Source organism: Trichechus manatus, unplaced genomic scaffold, assembly GCF_000243295.1.
Source record: "Trichechus manatus latirostris isolate Lorelei unplaced genomic scaffold, TriManLat1.0 scaffold00006, whole genome shotgun sequence".
In the NCBI taxonomy this organism is placed as follows: domain Eukaryota; kingdom Metazoa; phylum Chordata; class Mammalia; order Sirenia; family Trichechidae; genus Trichechus; species Trichechus manatus.
In genome coordinates, this window is record NW_004443942.1 from 23060713 (window position 1) to 23085866 (window position 25154).

Consider the following 25154-nt stretch of genomic DNA (forward strand, 5'->3'; position numbering starts at 1 on the left):
TTATTTAGATAACTAGATCTTTCATTTGTATTTTATCAAAGCAACATATTTCTTGAAAATAAAATTATGACAAATTATTACTTGGCCAAAATAGACTATTTCATTTCTTCTGTAATCTCCATATAGAATCCTCTGTAGGAGGTTGCAAGCCAGAGTAAGTGAACTAATTAAGCCATTTCTATCCAGCATAGTTATCTGAAATATTTAATATAAGTCATAGTTCCTTGGAATTACTGTTTATTCCTATACATTTTTCAACCATAGAAATCCTTATATTTTCAAAACTCAGCTGTCTGGTAACCTCACTTATCTAGAATAGACTAAGAGTCCGGAGGCAAGGAAAAAGTTTCTGAGACACCAAAACAGATGTCAGAAAAGCTGTCCACTAAAGTTCATGAACTACATTAATGATAAAGACTTTAGGAACTTCTTGTCAGAACATGTCTAGAAGAATAAATGTAACTTGCAGTTAATTTTACACAGAGTTCTGACAAGCATTATCAACTTCCCAAGCTTACAGAAAATGAGAGAAAGTAATAGTTCCGTTAGATATATTGACTTTTTTTTTTTTAATTTGGTGAAACTGTGCATAGCAGAACATATACCATTCAGCAATTTCCACATGTACAATTCAATAACATTGGTTACATTCTTTATGTTGTGTTGCCGTTCTTACTATCGCTACTCATATTTTTTCACCACAATTGACTTATACTCATTTCCCCCTAAACTTCTCATCTCTGCTTTAGAGTTACTATTGGCAATTTTATCTCATATAGATGAGTGCTTATGGTGAACATTTTTTTACTGATTTAGCTGAACTATTGTTTAAAGATAACTTCAGGGGATAATTTTTGTTCATGGTTTGAAGATTTTCTCAGTGCAACGGGTTCAGGGATTTCTACAGTCTCGATAGGAAGTATATTGACTTTTTTGAGGAATTGACTGAATAGCAGCAAGGGAGGAGATGGAAAAGTTATTTAAAAAAAATAATAAAGCCAGTTAGGAGCCCTTTGGTATAGAGGCAAACAACTGTTACTGCCTCAGAACATCTTAAGATGACGATTATATTTCAGCTAAATTCATTAACTTCCTCATTTGACTGTTCACATCATTCATTATTTTAGAGTACTTAATGTCTACCAGACGTTATCATAAAACCAGTTGCCATCAAGTTGACCCTGACTCATGGCATCCCTGTGTGTGTCAGAATAGAAGTGTACTTTATATGGTTTTCAATGGCTGATTTTTTGGAAGTAGATCCCCAGGTTTTTCTTTCAGGGTGCCTCTGAGTAGACACAAACTCAACTTTTTGGGTAGCAGCTGAGCACATTAACCTTTTGCATCACCCAAGGTATCCAACTGGTAGGAAAGAAAAGGACATTCTAATCCTTATAAAGCATATTTCACATAATCCACCCTTCTCTAGTCTTCCACATTTACATTATCTTTCCGGAAGGACAGAAATATGTTTATGACACTCGTTAGCTTCAAATGCCTTGTTTGGTTTCCTGTTGCCATTGCTCCTTCTAAGTTACAGTACCCTCCTGCCAAGCTCAGACACAGCCTTAGAATTCTTTGCAGAGTGCTCTGAAAGGTCATTACCAGTTAATCAGAGTTACTATGTAAGATGAAATGTGATTGCTATTATCGGCCTGCAGTATAAAATACAAACTTCTCAAGATGATGTACAAAATCTATACAATCTAATCCAAGCCCACCTTTTTAGCCTCTTCCTCCTGTGTATATAAAACACTATATTCACCATCGTTTGTCATTTGCTCCTTGTGAATTGCTTGTATTTCTGCTGGTAATGCTTTTCACTTTCTTAATCACCTGGAGAGCTCATCCTGTTATGCCATACTGAGAAACTAGACATGATGGTTTAGACTATTTATTTGTGGTGCAGCTTTTCTCTGAAAGTATTGGTTCTTTCTAATATACTGGAGGTAGATGATGGTATTGTTTTGTTGCTCTCTTTTCTTTCTGGCCCCCCCATCAGAGTTCATTTTCTTTTAACATAGTAAATTTTTAATGAACGATTCCATTTACCTGTCTTCCACAGTTGACAAAGTTAAAGGGAAGGAGCCCTCGTGGCTCAGTGGTTAAGAACTGCAGCTGCTAACCAAAAGGGCAGCAGTTCAAATCCACCAAGCTGCTCCTTGAAAACCGTATGGGGCAGTTCCACTCCGTCCATTAGGGTCACTATGAGTCGGAATTGACTCAACGGAATTGAATTGAATGTGAAACAGAAGTTTTCAAAATGTAAAACTAAAGCTAAATGCTCTTACCAAACTGAGTGAACTGACTAGTTAGTTATTAATGATAGTTTGATTTTTTAAAACCTCTGTTTTTTATGGCAAAAATAGATGCATTAATTAGATTACACACCTTAGATTATATACACTAGATGCAGCTTTTAGTTATCTTTTTAAGAGAAAATATTTTAAGTCTTCGTTTTACAATTTTAGGCCTCAAAAGATTTCTCAGTGTATTTCAAAAATCTGATTGTATTTTATTGCTGTGTTTCTTGGCTAGAAAAAAAAAAAAACCTTGAAATTTTTTTTTCCTGTAAGTATATTTATTTTTCATTTTTATTTTTTATTTAAGGATTAAAGTTTTTAATCATTAAATTTTTAGGTCTACCTTGTGACTATTTCGGTAGCCATATCTAATTTTAATTTCTAAATAATAGCTTAATTGTTATGAGAAAAGTTTCTAATTTTATTTTTAAATTTCAGTGAATTATTTGTGTTCTATATGTAAACTGTCACAGTATGAAATCAATTTTCTGCCTTGATTCCTCCCAAATATGAGATTTCTATCACAATATTATAATTAGAAACAGTAATAGAGAGGGCAACTTAAAAAGCATACTTTGCTTCTTGGTAATTTAGCATATTTCTCTGAGTGCATAGGACTTCAGGAACCTTCAGTCCAGTAATAAATTTATTAACTCAAACTTAAAAGAAGTGAAAAGTCTCTCTTTCTTTTTCTCTCCCCATGGCCAGTCTGCTAAAATAGATTATTCATGCTTATTTGATTCAGGTAGGCTTTTGCAAGCTTCCCTACTAGGCCTGGGAATGTGGTACATTGAGGCCTTTTCAGAGGCTTCTGACATAGACCAAGCTTTTATTGCATGGTGTTTTATTATAGCCAAATCCTAGTCTCCACCCAGTTTGTAGGCACTCTGCTTATTCTTTTGAATCAGGAAAGGTTATCACCTACCTTAATCCATGCAGCAGCGTGGATTAAGGACACCAGTGAGCCCCAGGATTCTCAAAGAGGATCCTGGAAACTTCTTGTTTCTTCTTTTTTGCTGTCTTTACTAAATTCTATTGGGCCTCAGGGGGATTTGCATCTGAAATGGGCAACCTGGTGTTTTTCTCAATGAAGACATCAGATCAAAGTTCAGTTAGTCAAGGCCTTTCTAAAACATTAAGGAGGTTTGGATTTACACAATAAAAAGATGAACTCTAGCAGAGATTGCAGTAAAAACATTCTGAACTATAATCCAGATAAAGAATAGATTATAGGCCAAAGAACAGACCTTGTTTAAATTGCTTTAGACTAATAACTTTACATTTAAAAACTTTATACCCAATTTTTAAGAGACATATTTTAATGTCACATAATTTATTTGTGGCTGCTTTCATGGTAAGTAGATAAATCATGCTTTGGGAATCCATACTTCTGTACATGTTTGTTAGAAAGATTAGATTGAAACAAATCAATAGGTCCCTATTAATGAAAATAAGTAGTACCTTTTGGAGAGATGAACAGTCATTTTATTTTGAAAATAAATGCCAAACCCACAGACTGGATCTGATAATATTTGTATTAGACTTTTAAAATGTTTATTCCATGTTACTGTATAATTTGGTGTTTGTCGGTATTTAGTTTAAGAATGTGAATCCTTGAGGCCTTAAATGCAAATATCTATGTCAAGCAAATGTCTATTTCTTATCTAAATTACAACATTACTAGTCATTTAGTAAAATAAATTAAGAACCTTCTGTGTTTAGTTCTTCAATTTCTGCGGAGATTATCTGGTTTTGTGTGTGTTCTAAAACATCTCTGTTACGTAGCATTCAGGACAGTAGAAATGATGACAGTAGCACAGTTTGGATCAGGGCTTTTCCTAGAGCTGATCTAATTAGAACTGATCTGATTAGAGCAAATTGCCAGCTAGAATTTGTTAGTTTATCTTTGGATTGAAATACTTATATAATTCTAATGTGCTGAGTGAAAGGAATCAGCTCAGAGTCCATTCAAAGCAATATAATAATATGGTATGTTACTAGACTTTTACTATCCTGTGTAAATAATTCAGCATCAATAATTATTAGAAAGATAATTTCTTGGAAAAATTGTTAGAAAGCACAAAAGATGAAATTATCAATGAACTAATGATTATGCCAGATTTCTGATTATATACACTCTCCCACTTAATCATGTCCCATGTTCCCGTCTGTATTATCCCAGTACATTTTATACTGTGAGCTTAATTTTTAGTGTGTCAGAATTTTGAATATACAATACACACTGGTTTATGAGAATTTAATTTTAAAATGATGCTTAATTTAATGTATTTAAAATCTAGTTTCTTTTGGGCCCCTCACCAATGAATTAATTTGTCTTAAGTTTTCATTAGTTCTTTGCAACTGCATATTTAATTTGTCATTAAAACCTGGAATCTTAAAATTAGTTAAGAATTATGTATATTAATTTCTTGAACTTAGGAAGCTTTGCAGTACTGGTTAAAAAAAAATCAAACAAGTATTTAAATTCTTATCAAACTTGGGGAACCACTAGAAATGAAGTATCATGAGAGATAAAAGGTTGATTTATAATTATAGTTTAAAATAATAAAGGTTGTTGTATGCTTCTTTGAAATTTGAGGAGCCCTGGTGGCACAGTGGTTAAAGCACTCTACTGTTAACCAAAAGGTCGAAGGTTCGAACCTACCAGCCACTCCATGGGAGAAAGATGTGACAGTCTGCAGCCATAAAGATTACAGCCTTGGAAACCCTATGGGGTAATTCTGTTCTGGTCTATAAGGTGGCTATGAGTTGGAATTGAGGCAATGGCGTGCATTTGGTTTTTTTGGTTTTTATGCTTCTTTGAAATTTAGTAAGTCTATATATATCAACTCTTATTAGCATTAAAAATATATAAATATTTCAATGTTTTGCTGTATCTATGACAAGTAGATTGTAGTTAAAAAAAGAAATAATCATTGTTTTTAAAAACCAGCATGAATTTTCTTAACAGGCTGGACCAGTATCATCTTCAAGATTTGGTCACTATTATGATGTTTCAAAAAGAATACCTCAAGAACTACTTGAGGCTTCAAAATGGCATGGATTTTTTCTTCCAGAAAAATTATCTTTGTCTCTTAAAGTAGAACACTGGTAAGTCAATGACCCATGTAATTCTCATTTCAAAGTTAACAGGATGCGTCTTTACCACTTTCTTTGAAAGGATGCATTTATAAGCGTACATATCCTAATAATGAATGTTAGTTTTTTTACATATTTTCATAGTGGTTTATTATATGTGGTTTTCTTCCTTTTCTGGGCTATAATAGTTGAACCTACTATTACTCTAATTTGCAACATGAAAGGTCTGGATGTCAAATTTATAATACCTGCTGTTTTTATTTTCATAAAAATGGAATAGTTCTAAATCAGGGTAGTTTAGCCCTAAATGCAAATAGATGCTTAGTAAATACTTACTGGTAATAATGGAAATGAAAATGATACAAAATAAAGCTACACGCTCAGAAAGTAGAAAAGTGTATGTTTTCCAATACTTCCAATTTATTAAGACTGTCTATTTCTAGTTATACTGTAAATAAAATAATCTCTATTTTTTTTTAGGATACTTAAGGCAATTTAGGGCTTCAGAGTTAGACAATAAGAGTTATAAGTATTAAATCAAACTATTATGTTTATACTGCTACTTTCATTAAGACAGAACTCTGAAAATTATAGGACTTGGCATTTAATACTTTATAAAGTGTTAAAAATAATTATTTCAATTGTTTTTGCAATTGGATCAAGGGAAAGTAAGCCATGAAATAGATTGTCACCTATGTATTTCCATTTTCTAGAAAAAGATACTCAGAATCATAGAAGTGCTATAAAACAAGCCATAACACACGTGTGGAACATGCGTCTTACTTTAATCAAGTATACGAAACCAAATAGGCAACACCTGCCCAAAAGCAAAGACGAGAAGGCAGGAAGGGAAAGAAAACTGGACGAACGGACATAGGGAACCCGGGGCAGAAAGGGGGAGAGTGCTGACACATTGTGGGATTGCAACCAATGTCACAAAATAATTTGGTTATAAATTTTTTAATGAGAAAATAATTTGTGCTGTAAACTTTCACCCAAAGCACAATAAAATTTAAAAAACAAAACAAAACACAGAAGTGAAGTAATTTATCTGAGGCTTAACAGTTAAGTAGTAAGCTCTAAATCAGATCTCCCTATGTTATGGAGGAAAGAGCACTAATAAAAGAATAAAAAACTCTAGGTTCTGATATTCAGTTTATCCTGCTGTTACCCTTGGGAAAACTCGTTAAACTCAGTGAAAATTAGTATCCTCATGTGAAGAATGAGAGACGGGAAAATACCACCTACTACGTATAGTCTTATTTAACTTCACATCGGTGAAGTTTGAATGATACATTGATTATACTGGTTCCTAATTTTTGCCAATCACTGAACCAAACACATTATTTATAGGCCTGGGAAATAGGTCAGAATAGCTTTTCCATGATCTCTCAAATCGCGGATAGAACCCAGATTCAAACTCAATTTTTTCTGACTCAAAAATCTGTGTTAGTAATTATGCTATCATGCCTCTATTCACAGAAGTGCTTAGGGAAATACAAAATGTAAAATGTGTATTAGTTAGGATGTAATTAAACAAAAAATAATATACTACTTTTGTAATTGGGGGAAAAATTAAGATGAAACTTTTTTAAAGTCAGAAAGTACAGGTTTTTATTCATTCATTCAACTATGGGGAGTTGGGAGTTAACATTTGTTGAATGCCTGTTCCATGTTCGTTGCTATTCCAGGTATTTGACCATGGGCTATCTCACTTAACCCTCCCAATAACCTTCAGAGAGAAGTATTATTATCCCTATTTTATAGCTGAGGAAACTTGTGGTCAGAGATGCAGTGTAACTGAAGCAACTACACTTAGACCCAAATCCAGGTCTCCAAAACCTCTGTTCTTTTTTCTGCACCAGGCTGGCTCCATAAATGGAGGCAGTAAATGTACAGCACACCAAGCTGGGTGCAAGAAAAATTACACCTTGATCAGCTGTGAGTATATAGCCCTATAGTCTTTAAATAATATTTTTTCAGAATATTTTTTGAGAACTAGCAATTTTACACAGAATAGGAAAATTTATAGGTTTTAATTATCAAGGCAGTATTTCATTTCATAGCAGTTAACTGATAATTCATTTATCTCATATTAAACTTAAATGCTTAATTAAATGTAATAAAACTTTAAACATGTAATTAAATTAATTTTGAAAATGAGTACTTTACCATGTGAGATTTATTTTAATTTATGAAAAGCATATGCTCATTTCACTAAAATGAACTTTACTGCTTCACTTATAAAACAATAAAGCTAAGCCTTACAGTTGTCTATATTTTTCCTATAATTAAGACTAGAGGATATAACTATGTCCCGCTATCATATGAGAGGATATAATATATAATTTTATAGTATCTAAAGGCACTGTTGAAACATGTAAAGATTTTTTACAGTAAGAAAAACTGAAGATCATTTGAAATTTGCAGTAACTAATTTAAAATTATTGTTAGGTTTGCCTATGGAAGTGTTCATACATACACTTTAAACTTTCAAATTAAAGCATGGATATAAAATTCTAAGGTGTAGCATGATAATATTATTCAGATAGTGTTGTTTTAATATTTCACTGTCATAAATCCAGATAATCTGAATCATAAAACAATGATAGGAAAATTGATTTTTGATGACAATTCTCTTGTCAAAGTTTTTTTTTAATTTGACATTGTTTTGAATTAAGCTTTGCTAATAGGTATGCCCAAGTACAGTTCTATTTCCTCATTATGAAGATTTGTCATTCTTCAAGGTAGCAGCCATGTCTCAGCTTCAGCATCTATTAACATATGTCGTAGTCTTCTAGTGCTACTATAACAGCAATACCACAAGTGGATGGCTTTCACAAAGAGAAATTTATTTTCTCACAGTCTAGTAGGCTTGAAGTCCAAATTCAGGGCGTCACCTCCAGGGGACGGCTCTCTCTCTGTCGGCCTTCTTATCCAGGACTAGGAGCTTCTCTGCGCAGGAACCTCGGGTCCAAAGCACGCACTCTGCTCCCAGTGCTTCTTTCTTGGTGGTATGAGGTAACCCCCTCTCTGCTTGCTTCCCTTTCCTTTTATCTTTTGAGAGATAAAAGGTGGTGCAGGCCACACCCCAGGGAAACTCCCTTTACATTGGATCAGGGATGTGACCGGGGGTAAGGGTGGTGTTACAATCCCACCCTAATCGTCTTTAACATAAAAGTACAATCACAAAATAGAGGACAACCACACAACTCTGGTAGTCATGGCCTAGCCAAACTGATACACACATTTTTTGGGGGACACAATCCAATCCATGACAACGTATATACGAACATACAGCTTAACCTACTACCGTATTTTTACGCTAATAATGGCGCGCCTTCTATGTCTGTTTACCAATCAAGCCCTCCCCCCATGAAGTATTTTCATAAGTGCGTCTATGCCAGTTTTTTTTACTTGTTGATATGAAAAAAGAATTAGCATAGCACACTTACGAAAATATCTCGTGGAGGGAGGGCACAGTTGGCAGACAAAGGTAGAAGACACGCATTATTTGCATAGAAATATAGTATATTATAAAATGTTGCTTTTTGAGTTATAGGTATATCAGGTCTTGAATATTGAGTGTACATACGGTTGGTAGTATATAGAATGGATTTATTTTGATATGTATCTTTGAAGTTCAAAATTTTATTTTTAGTTATTTATTCTAAGTCCAGTAAAAATAGTTGCCATTGAGTCAGCTCCTACTCATGGTGACCCCATGTGTCTCAGAGTGGAACTGTGCTCCTAAAGTTTTTCGATGGCTGATTTTTTGGAAGGAGATTGCCACGCCTTTCCGAGGTGACTCTGCGAAGACTCAAACCTTTCGGTTAGCAGACTGAAACGCTTAACCGTTTACACCATCCAGAGGATCCCTATTCACATTACACTGGAATTATTTGTCTTGTCTGCATGCTTGTCTTCCCCCACTCAAGCATTGAAAATCATGTTTTCTTTATCTGTTTATTCTCTGAATCTAGGGCACAGGTGCTCAGCCAATAGTTGATGAATGAATAGACCAATGCATAATGCATAGTAATAAATCAGATTTAAGACATGAAGATTAACACAGTCTTGTTCTTAACTCAAAGATTTAGTAGGATAAAACCAATAACTGAAATATAGCCATGTCAGAGTATATTTTATTTCAAAAACACAAATCTCTTAGATTGGTAAGCATAGAACCACAGTATATTTTGAAGTTGGAAGTGGAACATGATCATGAAAAAGGAATTATAGAAGAATGTTCCTAGGTAAGACTAAAAGTTCAGGATGGAAATGATATAGAAGTATACTATGGACTACTTTATTAAAAGGATATAGTAAATGATATATTAATACAAATCTCAGAACTAGCAGAAAGGCAAGATGTAAGTGTAATGAGGGATTTTACTTATCTGCTGGTGATATAATTAAGATAAAAAGATAGTATCTAAAAAATTTGAGAGGGAAACTCTTATCCTTGACCATATTTTTGACCAACGAAGAGAAATTGCTTCAATGTTTGCTTTTCTTTCTTCCTTTCTGTCCTTAAGGGGGTCATCAGATGCACAGAGTTTAGTTGATCACGTACTCCTCAATTCATGGATGGCACACTATGCTCATTGTTATGGATGTTGTTTTATTTTGTAATTTTCCCATTCTTCCCTCATCTGTAATCCCAGCCATCTTTGCCGTAGGAAAGATTATTTACATATGTCTTTCCAAACTTCCCTTCTTCAAGAAAGTTACTTAACACCCCTCTCTCTCCCTCTCAATTCCTTCATCCAATCCATCAGCAAATTCTGTGAGCTGTATCTTCAGAATGTATCCAGATCCTAATCTCTTCTTACAGCTTTCCCTTTAGCATGCTAGGATAAGCCAAAAAACCTGTTGCCATTGAGTCAATTCCGACTCATAGTGACCATATAGGACAGAGTAGAACTGCTCCATAGGATTTCCAAGGAGCAGCTGGTGGATTCAAACTGCCAGCCTTTTGGTTAGCAGCCATGGCTCTTAACCACTGTGCTGCCAGGGCTCTGGAGGGCTCCTAAGTCACCAGGGCTAGCTTAAGTCACCCATGTTTCTTGCTAAGACTCTTAGTATAGCCTCCTAATTGGTCTCGTTTCCTCCTTCATGGAATCTATATTTCTTCAAAACAGCAACCATAGTGAACCTTCTAACATAGTCTGTCCAGTAGAACTTTCTACAGTAATGGTATTTTTCTGTATTTGTGCTGTCCAATATAGCAACCACTAGCTACATGCAGAGCCCTGGTGGCGCAGTGGAGCCCTGGTGGCATAGTAGTTAAGAGCTCCACTGCTAACCAAAGGGCTGACAGTTCAAATCCACCAGCTACTCCTTGGAAACCCTATGGGGCAGTTCTACTCTATCCTGTAGGGTCACTATAAGTCAGAATCGACTCGACAGCAACGGGTTTGTTTTTTTGGTTAGCCACATGCAGCCAATGAGCACTTGAAATGAGGCTACTGAGAATGAGGCAGTGAATATTTAATTTTAATCAATTAAAATTTAAGTAACTATATGTGACTTGGAACCCTAGTGGCACAGTGGTTAGGAGCTTGGCTGCTAACCAAAAGTCAGCAGTTTGAATCCACCAGCCACTCCTTGGAAACCCTATTGGGCAGTTCTACTTTGTCCTATAGGGTTGCTATGAGTCACCTTAACTCGACAGCAATGAGGTTTTTTTTTTTGGTTGTATGTGACTACTAGGGATCCCTGGTGGCCCAGTTGTTAAGCATTGTGCTGCTAACCAAAAGTTCGGCAGTTCGAACCCAGCAGCTGCTCCATGGGAGAAAGAAGTGGTGGTCTGCTTCCATAAAGATTACAGCCTTGGAAACCCTATGGGTCAGTTCTATTCTGACGTACAGGGTTGCTATGGGTCGGAATTGACTCAATGGCAGTGTACTTTTGTGGATATGACTAGTGGCTATCTCATTAGTGCAGCTTTAAAACATAAGTCAGCTCTTGTTATTACTCTGGCTCAAACCCTCCAGTGACTTCCCATCTCACTCAGAATGGTATACCCAAGTTTTAACACTCTTGGCCTTTTATAATCTGATTGCCAGCTACTTCCTCTCTGATCTCAATGGGAATTGGGGGAGGATAAAGGGAATATCAAGACTACTTTCCAGGTTTCTGACATTAGAAGTAGAACAGTGCCATTTACTAAAATAATTAAACATAAAAATATATTGAACAATATTTACTGAATACCTTCTATGAACCTGAGCACCTTCTGAGCTAGCATTATGCTAAAGTCTAGGTATATTGTAGTGATCAAAGCAGCTGCATCCTTTGTGTAGCTTACAGTGTATTGGGAAAGCAGACAAAGAAAGAAAAAAGTAAAACAAACAAAACCAAACCCACTGCCATCTAGTCGATTCCGACTCATAGCGACACTATAGGACAGAGTAGAACTGCCTCACAGTAAATCTTTAGGGAAGCAGACTACCACATCTTTCTCCCGCAGAGCGGCTGGTGAGTTCTAACCACCAACCTTTTGGTTAGCAGCTGAGGACTTTTAACCATTGTGTCACCAGGGCTCCTAAACAAACAAATAAGTATATAATTATTAATGTGATAAGTAGTATAAAGAAAAAATATTTTCCACGGGGGAAAATAAGTAGGGGAGGCATACTTGGAGTTGTGTTCGGGCAAGGCCTCTCTGAAGAGGAAACATTTAAGCAGAGACCTGAAGAATGAAAAGGCAATGATATGAAGGGCACTGGGTCAAGAAATATTCTTGGCATAAGGAGGAACAGCATGTATACTAAGAAAGGAAAGAACTTAGTGTGCTCAAGGACCAGAAAGGCCATTGTGGCTGAAATAGTGAGTGATGGAAGAGATATATGGGGGGTGAGTTTAGAGAGGTAGGCAGCCCCATATCACATAGGGCCTTGTAGGCCATGCTAATTGGTTTGAAATTGGATCTAATTTCTGTGTGAAGCCCTTGAGGGTGAGTGATGTTACTGTTTTACATTTCTAAAAGATCAATCTAAAATTGAATATAAATGTCAACAAGTAAAGGGTGCCAAGACCATTCAGCAGGGAAAGAATAGTCTTTTCAGCAAATGGTGCTGGGACAACTGGATAGCCACATGCAAAAGAATGAAGTTAGACCCCTTACTTCACACCATGTACAAAAATTTACTCAAAGTGGACCAAACACTTAAATATAAGAGGCAAAAGTATTAACTCTTAGAAGAAAACATTGGGATAAATCTTCCTGACTTTAGATTTGACAGTGGATTCTTAGAAAAGACACCAAAAGCACAAACAACAATAGAAAATAATAGATAAATGGAAAACTTCTTCAAAATTAAAACTCTTGTTCTTCAAAGGACACTATAAAGAAAGTGAAAAGACAACCCATGGAATGGTAGGAAGTGTTTGCAAGTCATATATCTGATAAGGGACTTGTATCGAGAATGTATAAGAACTTTTATAGCTCAGTAATAATTAAAGCAAATGACTTAATTAAAAAATGAACAAAGAATCTGAATAGGTATTTCTCCAAACAAGATATACAAAAGGCCAATTCGCACATGAGAAGATGCTCAACATTATTAGTCATCAGGGAAATGTAAATCAAAACCACAATGAGATAACACTTCACACCAAGTGTGATGGCTATAATCAAAAAGCTTAATAACAACAAGTGTTTGGGAGGATATAGACAAATCAGAATCCTGATACACTCTGGTGGGGATGTAAAATGGTGCAGTTGCTTTGGAAAACAGTCTGGCAGTTCCTCAAATCATTAAACATGAAGTTACCATTTGATACATCAGTTCCACTCCTAGGTATATACCAAAGAGAAATGAAAACATATGCACACAAAAATCTGTACATGAATGTTTATAGCAGCATTCATAATAGTGAAAAAGTTGAAGCCCAAATGTTCATCAACTGATGAATGGATGAACAAACTGTGGTATATCCATACAATGGAATCTTATTCAGCCTTAAAAAGGAATGAAATACTGATACATACGACAGCATGGATGAACCCTGAAAACATTACATTTAGTGAGAAAAGCGGTCACAAAAGACCACATATTATATGGTTCCATTTATATGGAATGTCCAGAATAGGCAAATATATTGAGACAAAAAATAGATTAATGATTCCTTAGTGCTGAGATGATGAGAGGATTGGGGGATAATAGCTAGAAGTACAAAGTTTCTGTTTGAAGTGATGAAAATGTTCTAAGATTGATTGTAGTGATAGTTATACAGTTGTGAATATACTAAAAATCACTGGACTGTACCCTTTAAATGATCAAATTGTGTGGTGCGTAAGTTATAACTCAATAAAGCTGTTACCCCCCCCCCAAAAAAAAAAAGGTAGTCATTGAATTTAGCCAGTGCAGGTCATTGGTGATAAAAAAAATAGTTTCAGTTGAATGGTTGTGGTGAAAGCTTAGTTGCAGTGGGTTTAAGTTAAAATGTACGGAGAGTAACTGGGGACGCAAAAATACTAGAAAACTCAAGGAGTTTGTTGCAGAGAATTAGGATGACCTAGGGCTAGATGGATGACAGCAACAATGAGAGGCAGTAGGAGACATAATCTAATGACTTGTTTACGTTAATAATCAAAGGAAGTTGTAACATTCCTAGACTCTATGTGTTCTTCTCTTAGTTGAGCATCCATGGTGAAGAGAATCAAACCCCGTGTTGTTAGGTGAAAAGGATCAGAGAAGAAAAATCAGGAAATGACAGCCTTCAGGGTAATAGTAATGAAATTTTGAACTTGAAAATTACTTGTGAATAGTTCACAGTCTCTATAGTCACATGAAAATCATATGCTAATATTACTAGCTCAGCAAAATGTTTTATACAATTAGTTGAGACACTTGATATTGTGCCTACTGCTTTACAAGTGTATCTCACTATTAGTCAAAGATGAATACCTGAAATATATATGTAAATAGAATTTTGGTAATACAAATTATATTTTCTCATTGATTTGCATAATAAAGTCAAAAATCATTCATCTTCACTTTAAATGAGTCCTGATTGGGAGTGATAACAGTTTTTCTTCCTAAGCATTTCTGTCAAATAGTTAAATCAATATTTAAATGCACCAGAAGTTCTTATTTTAAGAAAACAACAATGAATCCTTTTAATGAGAAAAATTATTCTTGAGCCATATAATTTTAAAGTCAGAATGGACAACAGAGATTATCTAGTATAACTCCTTCACTTTACAGATTAGAAAATTTTGAGGCGCAGAACAAAAAAATTAAAGAATTTGCCTCATGTCGCACATTTAGCTGTAGTTATTGGCACAGCTGGAACTAGAACCTAGATTTTCAGCATATTTTTTATAGTAGTGTAGTAGTATCTAGTATATATTTATAATATAGAAAGATATGTCTACATTTTTTACAATATTGAGGTTTTTTAATATGTCATGCAGCAAGTTAATACAAGTAGGACCTATTGGTGAAGGCCTCATTGCTATCAAGTTGATTCCAACTCATGGTGAACGTCTATGTCCAGAGTAGAACTGCTCCATAGGGTTTTCAAGGCTGTGACCTTTCAGAAGCAGATCACCAGAACGGTCTTCCAAAGCTCCTCTGGGTGGGTTCAAGCTGCCAAACTTTCGGCTAGTTATCAAGCACTTAACTGTTTGTGCCACCCAGGGAAACTGAAGACCTCACGAGTACAGCTAAAAGACAAATATTTTCCTAAAAAAAGTATGCCTGAATACTTTATCTGACCGTGCTAAAAGGAGCCACGTTCAAACCTCGTCTGAGCCACATTAGTTATTTGAAATCACAGACTTTTCATTGAATCTAGACCTCACTCATATCCTTTATCCTAGCATAGCTAAAACAGGTAATTTGAAGTTTTTGAATACTTGAGTTTTAAGTGCCACTTCTGTCACTTAATTGTTGTGCAACCTTAGGCCAATCTCTTAACCTCTGTTGTTAGTTGCCATCAAGTTGGTTCCGACTCATAGCAACTGTATATACAACAGAACAAAGCACTGCCTCGTGCTGCACCATCCTCACAGTTGCTATGTTTGAGCCCACTGTTCCAGCCACTTGTTAAGGGTCTTCCTCTTTTTCACTGACCCTCTACTTTACAGAGCATGATGTCCTTCTCTAGGGAGTAGTACTCCTGATAACATGTCCAAAATGAGGTGAAATGTCATCATCCTTGCTTCTAAGGAACATTCTGACTGTGCTTCTTTCAAGACAGATTTGTTTGTTCTGGCAGTCCATACCCAAACCCATTGCCATCAAGTTGCTTTCAACTCATAGCGACCCTATAGGACAGGGTAGAACTGCCTCAGAGAGTTTCGTAGGATCACCTGGTAGATTCGAACTGCCAACCTTTTGGTTAACCACTACACCACCAGGGTTTCCATAGTATATTCAATATTCTTCACCAGCACCATAATTCAAAGACATTGATTCTTCTTCCATCCTCCTTATTCATTGTTCAGCTTTCACATGCGTATGAGATGATTAAAAAGACTATGGCTTCGGTCAATCACACCTTAGTCTTCAAAGTGACATTTTTGCTTTTTAACACTTTAAAGTGGTCTTTTGCAGCAGATTTGCCCAATGTAATACATCATTTGATTTCTTGAGTGCTGCTTCCATGGGCATTGATTGTGGAGCCAAGTAAAATGAAATCTTTGATAGCATCAGTATTTCTCTGTTTATCATGATGTTGCATATTGGTCCAGTTGTGAAGATTTTTTTTTCTGTATGTTGTGGTGTAGTCCATACTGAAGGCTGTGGTCTTTGATCTTCATCAGTAAGTACTTCAAGTCCTCTTCACTTTCAGCAAGCCAGGTTATGTCATCTGCATAATGCAGGTTGTCAATGAGTCTTCCTCCAATCCTGATATGACACATTGAACACTAATGACTGAAGGCCAGAAGAATTGTGGGATGACATCAAGGACATCATACATGGAGAAAGTAAAAAGTCATTAAAAGGACAGAAAAGAAAAAAAAAGAGCAAAATGGATGGCAGAAGAGACTCTGAAACTTGCTCTTGAACGTAGAGTAGCTACAAGTGAAAGGAAGAAATGATGAAGTAAAAGAGATATCAAAAGATGGCTCGGGAAGACAAAATAATCTACTATAGTTACCTTAATAGACTGTAGGAATATGAACTACACAAGAGATCATGTTGGTTGAATACATGGTGGCAACTAAAAAGCTAAGAAATATTTATGTGTGTAATGTTTAATAATGTGCCTTCAGATAGCAAATTTACTAATTAAGGAAAATGTTATTATTGAACAATTTTGAGTGGAGGGAAAATGCTTAAACTTTTTGCATATATGAAATCGTAACGGTCCTTTGGTAGATACACTATTGGTGGATTATGATGTACTGGATATATTCTTGATCTGCCCTCTTTAACATATACTGCTATTCATCAAATGGTTGACTGGAATTCATTTCAGAATCTGGGACCTGAACCAGATTTTACCTTCTGTGCGAAGCTAATTGATCCATATAGGAATTGAATCTTCTGTGTTTGCACCAGGGCTTTAAACCAGTTCATTCCAGTTGGAACCTCTGCTAAGAATTTGCATTTCTAACAAGTTCTCAGGCAATGCTAATGCTGCTGGTTAGGGACCAGTTCTGAAAACCACTAATAGAGCAGTGGTTCTCAAAATTTAGTATACATAAGAATCACCTGGGGATCTTGTTAAAATTTAGATTCTGATTAAGTATATCTGGGGTGGAAACGCAAATTCTCAGCAGGAGTTCAAACCAGAACAAACCAGTTCAAAGCCCTGGTTTGAACAGCAGCACTATGTTTTGGAAGTTAAGCTAGCCAGGACAAATACAAGATATGAAATAGTCACATCATTGTCTTTAAGGAATATTGTTTATAGACACATTTCATGAAAGTGGAAAAATGTGCCAAGGTAATCCACTGGATTTTCATTGAAAGTCGAGTTACTGAAAGAAGGAAGGGAGGAAGGAAATCAAGTTGCCATATGAGAAATAACCATACTACCTTTTAAAATCCTTCATTTTCCATAGCCATATTTGTTTTGTATAGAATAGCATTCTTTTCTCGGTATTCTTTTTTTGTTTTTCTTAGATAGGTACTTTGGGCTAGCTGTTGCTGTTCAATAAAATGTTTATAGAGATGTACATATTTTAAACTACCTGCCATTGAATTTGCACACTAAACAGTCTGTCACATTTCCTAACTTTTGATATTCTTTAATGTTACCTGTATGCTTCAAATTGTTTTTCATTCTTTCTTTATAGCGTTTTTTCTGACTATATGACTGCTATACTTAGAATCACAGTTAAACAAATACTTTTATATTGTTGACATCACCCACAGCTTTTACAGCATTAGGCACTTAGATGTCTATGGAATAGCTATGCTCCAGAACCTCATTATCATGATATTTAATGTTCAGCCATAGTATACAGGTTACCGATTATGCAGAATCTTTAATTCAGTTAATGTAAAGCAGATTTTCTTCACTCTTGCTTAATTTTCTTTGAAATGTTTCATAGTATGTGTAAAATATTTTAAAATAGTAACCTTGATGCTAGTGTTCATGTGGCAAATAGTTTGGGTAATCTTCTTAAATTCATACATTTTATCGTCTTTGTTTAACAAAAGGAAGTGGGTAAACAGTGACTTTAGTGGAGATTTTACTCACGTCTTCATTTAGCTTAAAAGATCTAGTTTTTAAATTATTATTTTATTACTTGTTGTAAGAAAATTAAAACTTAGATGGAAGATGAGCTTAGGTGATGAGGACATTGATTCAGGTGTACTTGGCATAGCAGTTCATTAACTATGTGTTAATTATCTATGGTTACTCCTGAAAAGCTATAGTGGCTACATCTTTTAGGTTGCTTCATTAAATCATTAATTTTCTTGGAGGTAACTGAGCCTGACATAATTAAGTCGTCTCAGTCTCCACAGATGTTTATCTTCCCATGATATCAAGAACTCTGAGTAGTTAATTTAAGGCATTTGTAACTTATTCCCTGGATGGACTGACTTTATATTTTAGGACTATTAAATACTATTTTGGCTCATCTAATTTTATATTTAGATAATATAATAAGTGTGAACCTTCTGATTACTTACTTCATGTTTTACCTTAGATTTTGTATTTCCTGTGGAGTAAGTCCATTTATATATTTGAACCATTTCTTACCAACAGTTCTCTGACCCATGGCTACCTAAAGCTGCTTAATTTCATTCAGAGCATCATTTATGAGGAAGGATTTGATGGATCCAATCCCCAGGTATTGAACACCTTCAAAGCTTTTTATAATCACGTATATAATGTTGTTTTCAAACTCTCTAGGGGTAGACTCGTAAGGTCTTAGAGTAATCAACAGTGAACAAGCTGTTTCCAAGCGCAGAAGACATAAACAAGCAGAGCACAGGCAGCCTTAGTTCTACTATTAATGTGTATATAGAGTTTTAGCTAAGTTTTCAATGGATGCATGTAAGATGGGCACATGTATTGTCAACATTAATTATTTTAAAATATTTATTTGTAGCATCCAGAGTTTAAATGTAGCCACATTTTTAAAATTACTTTGAATCAGCAAGACGTACTTTCCTATCTAAATTTTTCGTGTTTCTGTCATTTAAGACTTAATTTTGAATTACCTTATGAGTAAGAATTAATTATTTTACGATTTTATTTCTTATTACATTATGCTTTGAGTTATTTCATTGAATAAAAGATGCATTTTTATTTGCTATGTAAAAATATTTTATAACAACTATTTCTGTGTAGCTCTATATTTAAAAACTTCCTTCCAATTCCCACTATTAAAAAATGTTCCAGTTAGTTTAACTTAAACAAAATCAGTGCAATTTTATTTCTAGATATTATGCCTTTCACAATTCTTCCTCACTGGTCTTAATTGCTGTAGCTGCTAAAAGATTTGCATTACATTTATGTTATTTTAGCAGAATTATTTCCGGAGTACCATTATTTTTACTGAAGAAGACAAAGAAGTCAAAAAATACTGCTTAGGGCATTATCAGCTACATCTGTTCCTTAATTCATGGATTTAAAAATATTGTTGTAAACCTCACTGCTGTATTTAGCATACTCTTCACGGCAAAATAAATTATTTTAAAAATTGTTTTGATCATTCGTTTAACAGTAGGTTGAAAATATTTAGTGTGTGTGGTGAGACAGACATTTATTTACAAATGGCTTTCATGTATGTCACAGTTTGGGATGGCCCTTGGTATTTAGTACAATTTTATTTTGCTCTTTGTTGCTCCATTTTGGGATCTAGCTAAGATCTGTGGGCACCATGTCTTCCCTTTGGTGGCAGTGCCTGTCTGGAGAAGTAAATTGGTCCCTGACAGACACCTCTCCCCACTTGCTGTGGAAACTATGGAAACAGGCATGTCATAACAGTTCCTACGGTACAGTGTGGAGAGCTGCAGGATGATTATACATCTTCTGAGAGCAAGAAATTTTATAGAATGCAAAAAAGCAAGAGCAGTAGCAAAGGAATATACACATACGCATGCACAGACACACACATACCCTAAAAACTCTTAATAAGTAAACGATTATTGAAATGGAATGAAATGTTTGTTTTCTTATTTGTTTATTTGAGTATGAAAACAGCAACATTTTCAGTAAAGTTTTTTTTTTTTTTTTTTTATTGTGCTTTAGGTGAAAGTTTACAGCACAAATCAGTTTCTCATTGAAAAATGAAGATACTGGTCAGCTAATCTTTGTTTTTTTTTTTTTTTTTTTAATGAAAATTGATAAAGACAACAAACTGGAGCTAATTTGACTCTCTGAACCAGAGATTCTATCATTGTTAACTTTCATAAAGATTAGACAGGTTAGAGGGAGACATTTCTATGATGAATACCATGAATGCTTAAAAACTAAACTTAAATTAAACTTAACAATGTCATTAGAAAAAATATACTTCGAATTTGATTGGAAGTAAAATATAGTAATTAAATTTCCATATCATTAAATTATAAGGTGTATTGTTAAATTACCTACTCTGTATGTCTGTCTGAGAAGCTGTATACGAGTTCAGAAAACCACAAAAATGCATCTCTCGTACACTACTTCAAAAAATATTATTCCTGAGTCAAAATAATTTTCTGACACTGAAATAAATACTAGCTTTTACAAGGAAAATTTCAGAAGTCTTAAAGGCTTGCCAGCGGCCATCTAAGATACTCCACTGGTCCCACCCCATCTGGAGCAAGGGAGAATGAAGAAAACCAAAGATAGTAGGGACAAATTAATCCAAAGGACTAATGAACCAGAAGTACTATAGCTTCCACCAGACTGAGTCCAGTACAACTAGATGGTGCCCAGCTACCACACTGACTGCTCAGTGATCACGATAGAGGGTCCTGAACAGGGCTATACAAGAATGTAGAATAAAATTCTAACTTACAAAAAAATAGACCAGAATTACTGTCTGACAGAGACTGGAGAAACCCTGAGAGTATGGCCCCCAGACAGCCTTTTAACTAAGTACTGAAGTCACTCCTGAGGTTCACCCTTCAGCCAAAGATTAGACAGGCCCATAAAATAAAATGAGACTAAATGGGCACACCAGCCCAGGGGCAAGGACAAGAAGGCAGGAGGGGACAGGAAAGTGGTAATGGGGAACCCAAGGTCGCAAAGGAGAGAGTGTTGACATGTCATGAGGTTGGCAACCAATGTCACAAAACAGTATATGTATTAATTGGTTAATGAGAAATTAATCTGCTCTGTAAACCTTCATCTAAAGTACAATAAAAAATAAAAGGAAAATTTCATCTTATTATCTCTATTACTATTTTCAAATAAACTGGTTTATAAAGCTGCATATAGAAATAGACTCTAAGGAATATTAAGAAACTATTAATACATACTACTTATGATTAACTTTGGTAGTAAGTAAAATAGTATAGCTCATTTGTAAAGATATTTAAAGTGGAAACATTTATAAATTGTGTCATAATTTCATTTGTTTATAAATTGTGATTTACAGATACCTAAGAAATATACAATAAAAATGAAATTTTAACATTGATTTTACATAAATTAGAATACTAGATTAAATATTTTACATGTTGTCAAAGAAATGAATTTAACTATTTATTGTACCAACAGAATTTTAACTATTCCGCCCAACACAATTTTATTTTTTAAATCTTATTATGCCACACAGTATGCTACATTGTTATATGGCATGACAAAAGAATTATATGGCCCAAATGACCCAGGAATTTGTAATTTAGCATTTGTTTTTACAATTAATGTCAATTTTTAAAAGATATAAATGTATTACCTGTGTTGAAGTATTATGCTCAATTATGTTGTGATGTGCTGTGTACGTGCTTCATTTAAATATGTTATCATTCATTAGGCAATTGGCATAACATAGTTTATAAAGGTAATATGCTACATCCTGGTTTGTTGAATAGCGTCTGGGGTCTTAAAAGCTTGCAGGTGGCCATCTAAGATACAACTGTTGGTCTTTACTCATCTGGAGCAAAAGAGAATGAAGCAAACCAAAGACTCAAAGAAGAAACTAGTCCACAGGACTAATAGCCCACAGAAACCACAGCCTGTTCTAACTTGAGACCAGAAGAACGAGATGGTGCCCAGCTACCGCTAGCAGCCATTCTGACCAGAGACATGATAGAAGGTCCCGGATGAATGGGAGAAATATGTAGAACAAAATTCAAATTCCTAAAAAAGGCGAGATCTACTGAACTGATGGAGACTGGAGGAACCCCCGAGGCTATCACCCTAAGATACCCTATGAACTTGGAACTGAAACTATTTCTGGAGGTCATCTTTCAGCCAAATAATAGATTAGTTTACAAAATAACCAATATCAGCCATGATAAATGTGCTCCCTTAAACAATCAACTGTATGAGACCAAATGGTCAACATTTACCAAAAAGCAAAGATGAGAAGGCAAGGAGGGAAAGGGAAGCTAGATCAATGGAAGCAGAATAAACAGTGGAAATAATGAGAATGCCGTACACATTGTGAAAATTGTAACCAATGTCACAGAACAATTTGTATAAAAATTTTAAAATGGAACCTAATTTGCTGTATAAACTTTCACCTAAAACACACTTTTAAAAATAAATAAATAAATATAAGTGTTAATATGGTTGTTGTTGTTAGGTGCCACAGAGTTGGTTCCAATTCATAGTGACCCTTTATAGAACAGAATGAAACCCTACCCAGGCCTGTACCATCCTCACAATCATCGTTATCTTCGAGCCCATTGTTGCTGCCACTGTGTCAGTCTATCTCGTTGAGGGTCTTCCTCTTTTCTGCTGACCACCTACCTTACCAAGAATGATGTCCTTTTCTAGGGACTGGTCCCTTCTGATGACATGTCTGAAATACGTGAGACGAAGTCTCACCGTCTTTGCTTCCAGTGAGCGCTCTGGCTGTACTTCTTCCAAGACAGACTTGTTCAGCCTTCTTGCAGTCCATGGTTTATTCAATATCCCTCACCAACACCGTAGTTCAAAGCATTAGGTCTTCTTTGGTTAATATTAAAACTGTTCAAAAAAGAAAAGATAGAGGCTTGTGATACTCCTCAAATTTCCCAAAAATGAAAAAAATTGATTCTGTTATTTTTTATACTTTTATCACCTAAAATATTTCCTTTATATTGGCTTATCATTAATAGTACATAAAACTTTTTGCCATATGTCTATTGACATTATCTCCCTGATCTGTTTTATATAAAAATAAGAATTGACTAGTAAAGGTAAAAGAAATATCCTATTAGTTTAAAAAACTTACTGTGTTTACCCCCTCTCAATTTCGTTTAGAAAAAACAGAAAAACATTTTAAGAATAGGAATTCAGAATCTTGGCTCACCTTTGTGGGGAGATGACATTTGCTGTACAGAAAACTGCAACAATAGTCACAGTCTTACCAAGTTCCTCTATGTTCTTCGTGGTCTTCTGCGAACCTCCCTTTCAGCCTGTGTCATTACGGTGCCATCACATCTTATCCAGGTAAGAATTTTCCAAAACTACTTTCCCCTAGTTAGTGGTATGTAGTAAAGAGTAATTTATAAATGCTTTGTGAATCTGATAAATTATTTTCATATAGCATTTGGATAAAAGAAATTTCAGATGCTTGAAATACCAGTTTTAAAAAAATGATATACATTAGATTATTTTTATGTATTTGTGTTTTTAATATATAGTAAGTGTATGGTAAATCTATCTTTACTGATTTTATCGTTCTTTGATTTCTTGTGAACTTGCTAGGACCATTATGATATGAGGGTGATTTTTGCTGGAATGTCTTCTCATTGATCATAAAGCTAATTGAATAGGCCAACTTCCCTTGCTCCCTCTCTGTTTCTATATATAATCCTCCAGAAGCTACACTCTCAAGAAGAGACTTTTCTACATAAGCTCAAAAAAAATCCTTTGTTAAAAGTGTTCAAGGGGCAAGTTTGGGAGTATTTTCATCATTATTACTGTTACTTTATAGGTAATTGTGTGTGTGTATATATATATATGCACATGCATATATATACATATGTATGTTGTATGTATGTTATCAATCACAATAATAGAAATAATTTAACTAAAAAAATTCTACAGCAATGAATCAAATTATTTAAAAGGCAAAAGAAATGAAATCACTGGAATCATTTTTTCTAATGCCCATACTAAAAAACATTTGATTTGGGATGACTTGCTTTTACAGGAGAGAGGTGCTGAGTTTTCTTTTGCTTTCCTTCTCCAGGTAATAGCAATAAAAACAATAATAAAAACGTAAAAAAAAAAAAAAAACATTGCCATCGATTCTGACTCATGGCAACTCCGATAATAATAACAGGTAACGAATACCAGACACTTAACCTTGAGTGTAAATCAGGCTCCAAAACCATATTATAGGAAAACTCTACTAGAATATGTTAATAACTTTTTATTCTGGAACTTATTCTATCAATACTAGTAAATCTCAAACCTTTAATATTAGAGCCAGAAAGGACAGGAAGGGATCCTCTGGTCTGGGTGCCTGCCTTGAACAAGTAAAACATTGTCCCTGTTTTGCAACAGTCCTGCTCTGAAATGACATATTCAAGCAAATCAAAGAAATAATGACTATACTTGGTGAAACAGCAAAGTCTATGAAAATGTTATATTAATCACTTTAATAGAAATATAACAGATGGAATTAACATTTGGAATTCTCCAAGGAAATCAATACCATTTTATGATGCTGTACCTAAACATACTGAGGTAAAGCTTAGACCTTTGTTTAAGGGTTATATTTGTGAGACATGACAAAACCCTCCAACCTACAGGAAAAGAATTTTGGATTTGATTCATATTTGCCTTTAAGAAAAATCCACTATTGTCTACCATTCATCTACCATCTTTATTTAAAATTTTTAAGACTGGCTAATGCAGCACCATGTTCCTTCCTCCACAAGTGAAGGTAGATAATTGGCAATGTACCCACATACATTGACAGTATACCCCTAAACCCTAAGTATCTGCTGTTCAAGTAAAACTTTCCTCTTAAATAATTCCAAAATTTAAGGAAAATAAAAATTACATCTGGAGGCATGCTCAACATGGTGGACTAGTTAGACGCTTCCTATATCCCTCTTACAACAAAAACCTGGAAAAATAAGTGATTTGATTCTATGTGAACATCTGGCAGCCCTGAACAAGGCAAGGTTAAGAAATCCATCTGAGTCATACCAGAGAGGAAGACCATTTGGAAGAGGTGAG

The 25154-nt window shown here is 34.8% G+C and overlaps 1 protein-coding gene across 4 annotated transcripts in view; it reads left to right on the forward strand.

The window, feature by feature from the left end:
• The window catches only part of ELP4 (elongator acetyltransferase complex subunit 4), a 276959-nt gene that overhangs the window by 83805 nt on the left and 168000 nt on the right, over positions 1-25154 (forward strand). For all 4 annotated transcript variants that reach the window (XM_004369749.1, XM_023737996.1, XM_023737989.1 and 1 more), the window contains exons 5-7: positions 5275-5414; positions 18585-18669; positions 23223-23411. In XM_004369749.1, coding sequence (XP_004369806.1) covers positions 5275-5414; positions 18585-18669; positions 23223-23411 — 414 coding nt within the window. The remainder of the gene's footprint in view (positions 1-5274; positions 5415-18584; positions 18670-23222; positions 23412-25154) is intronic.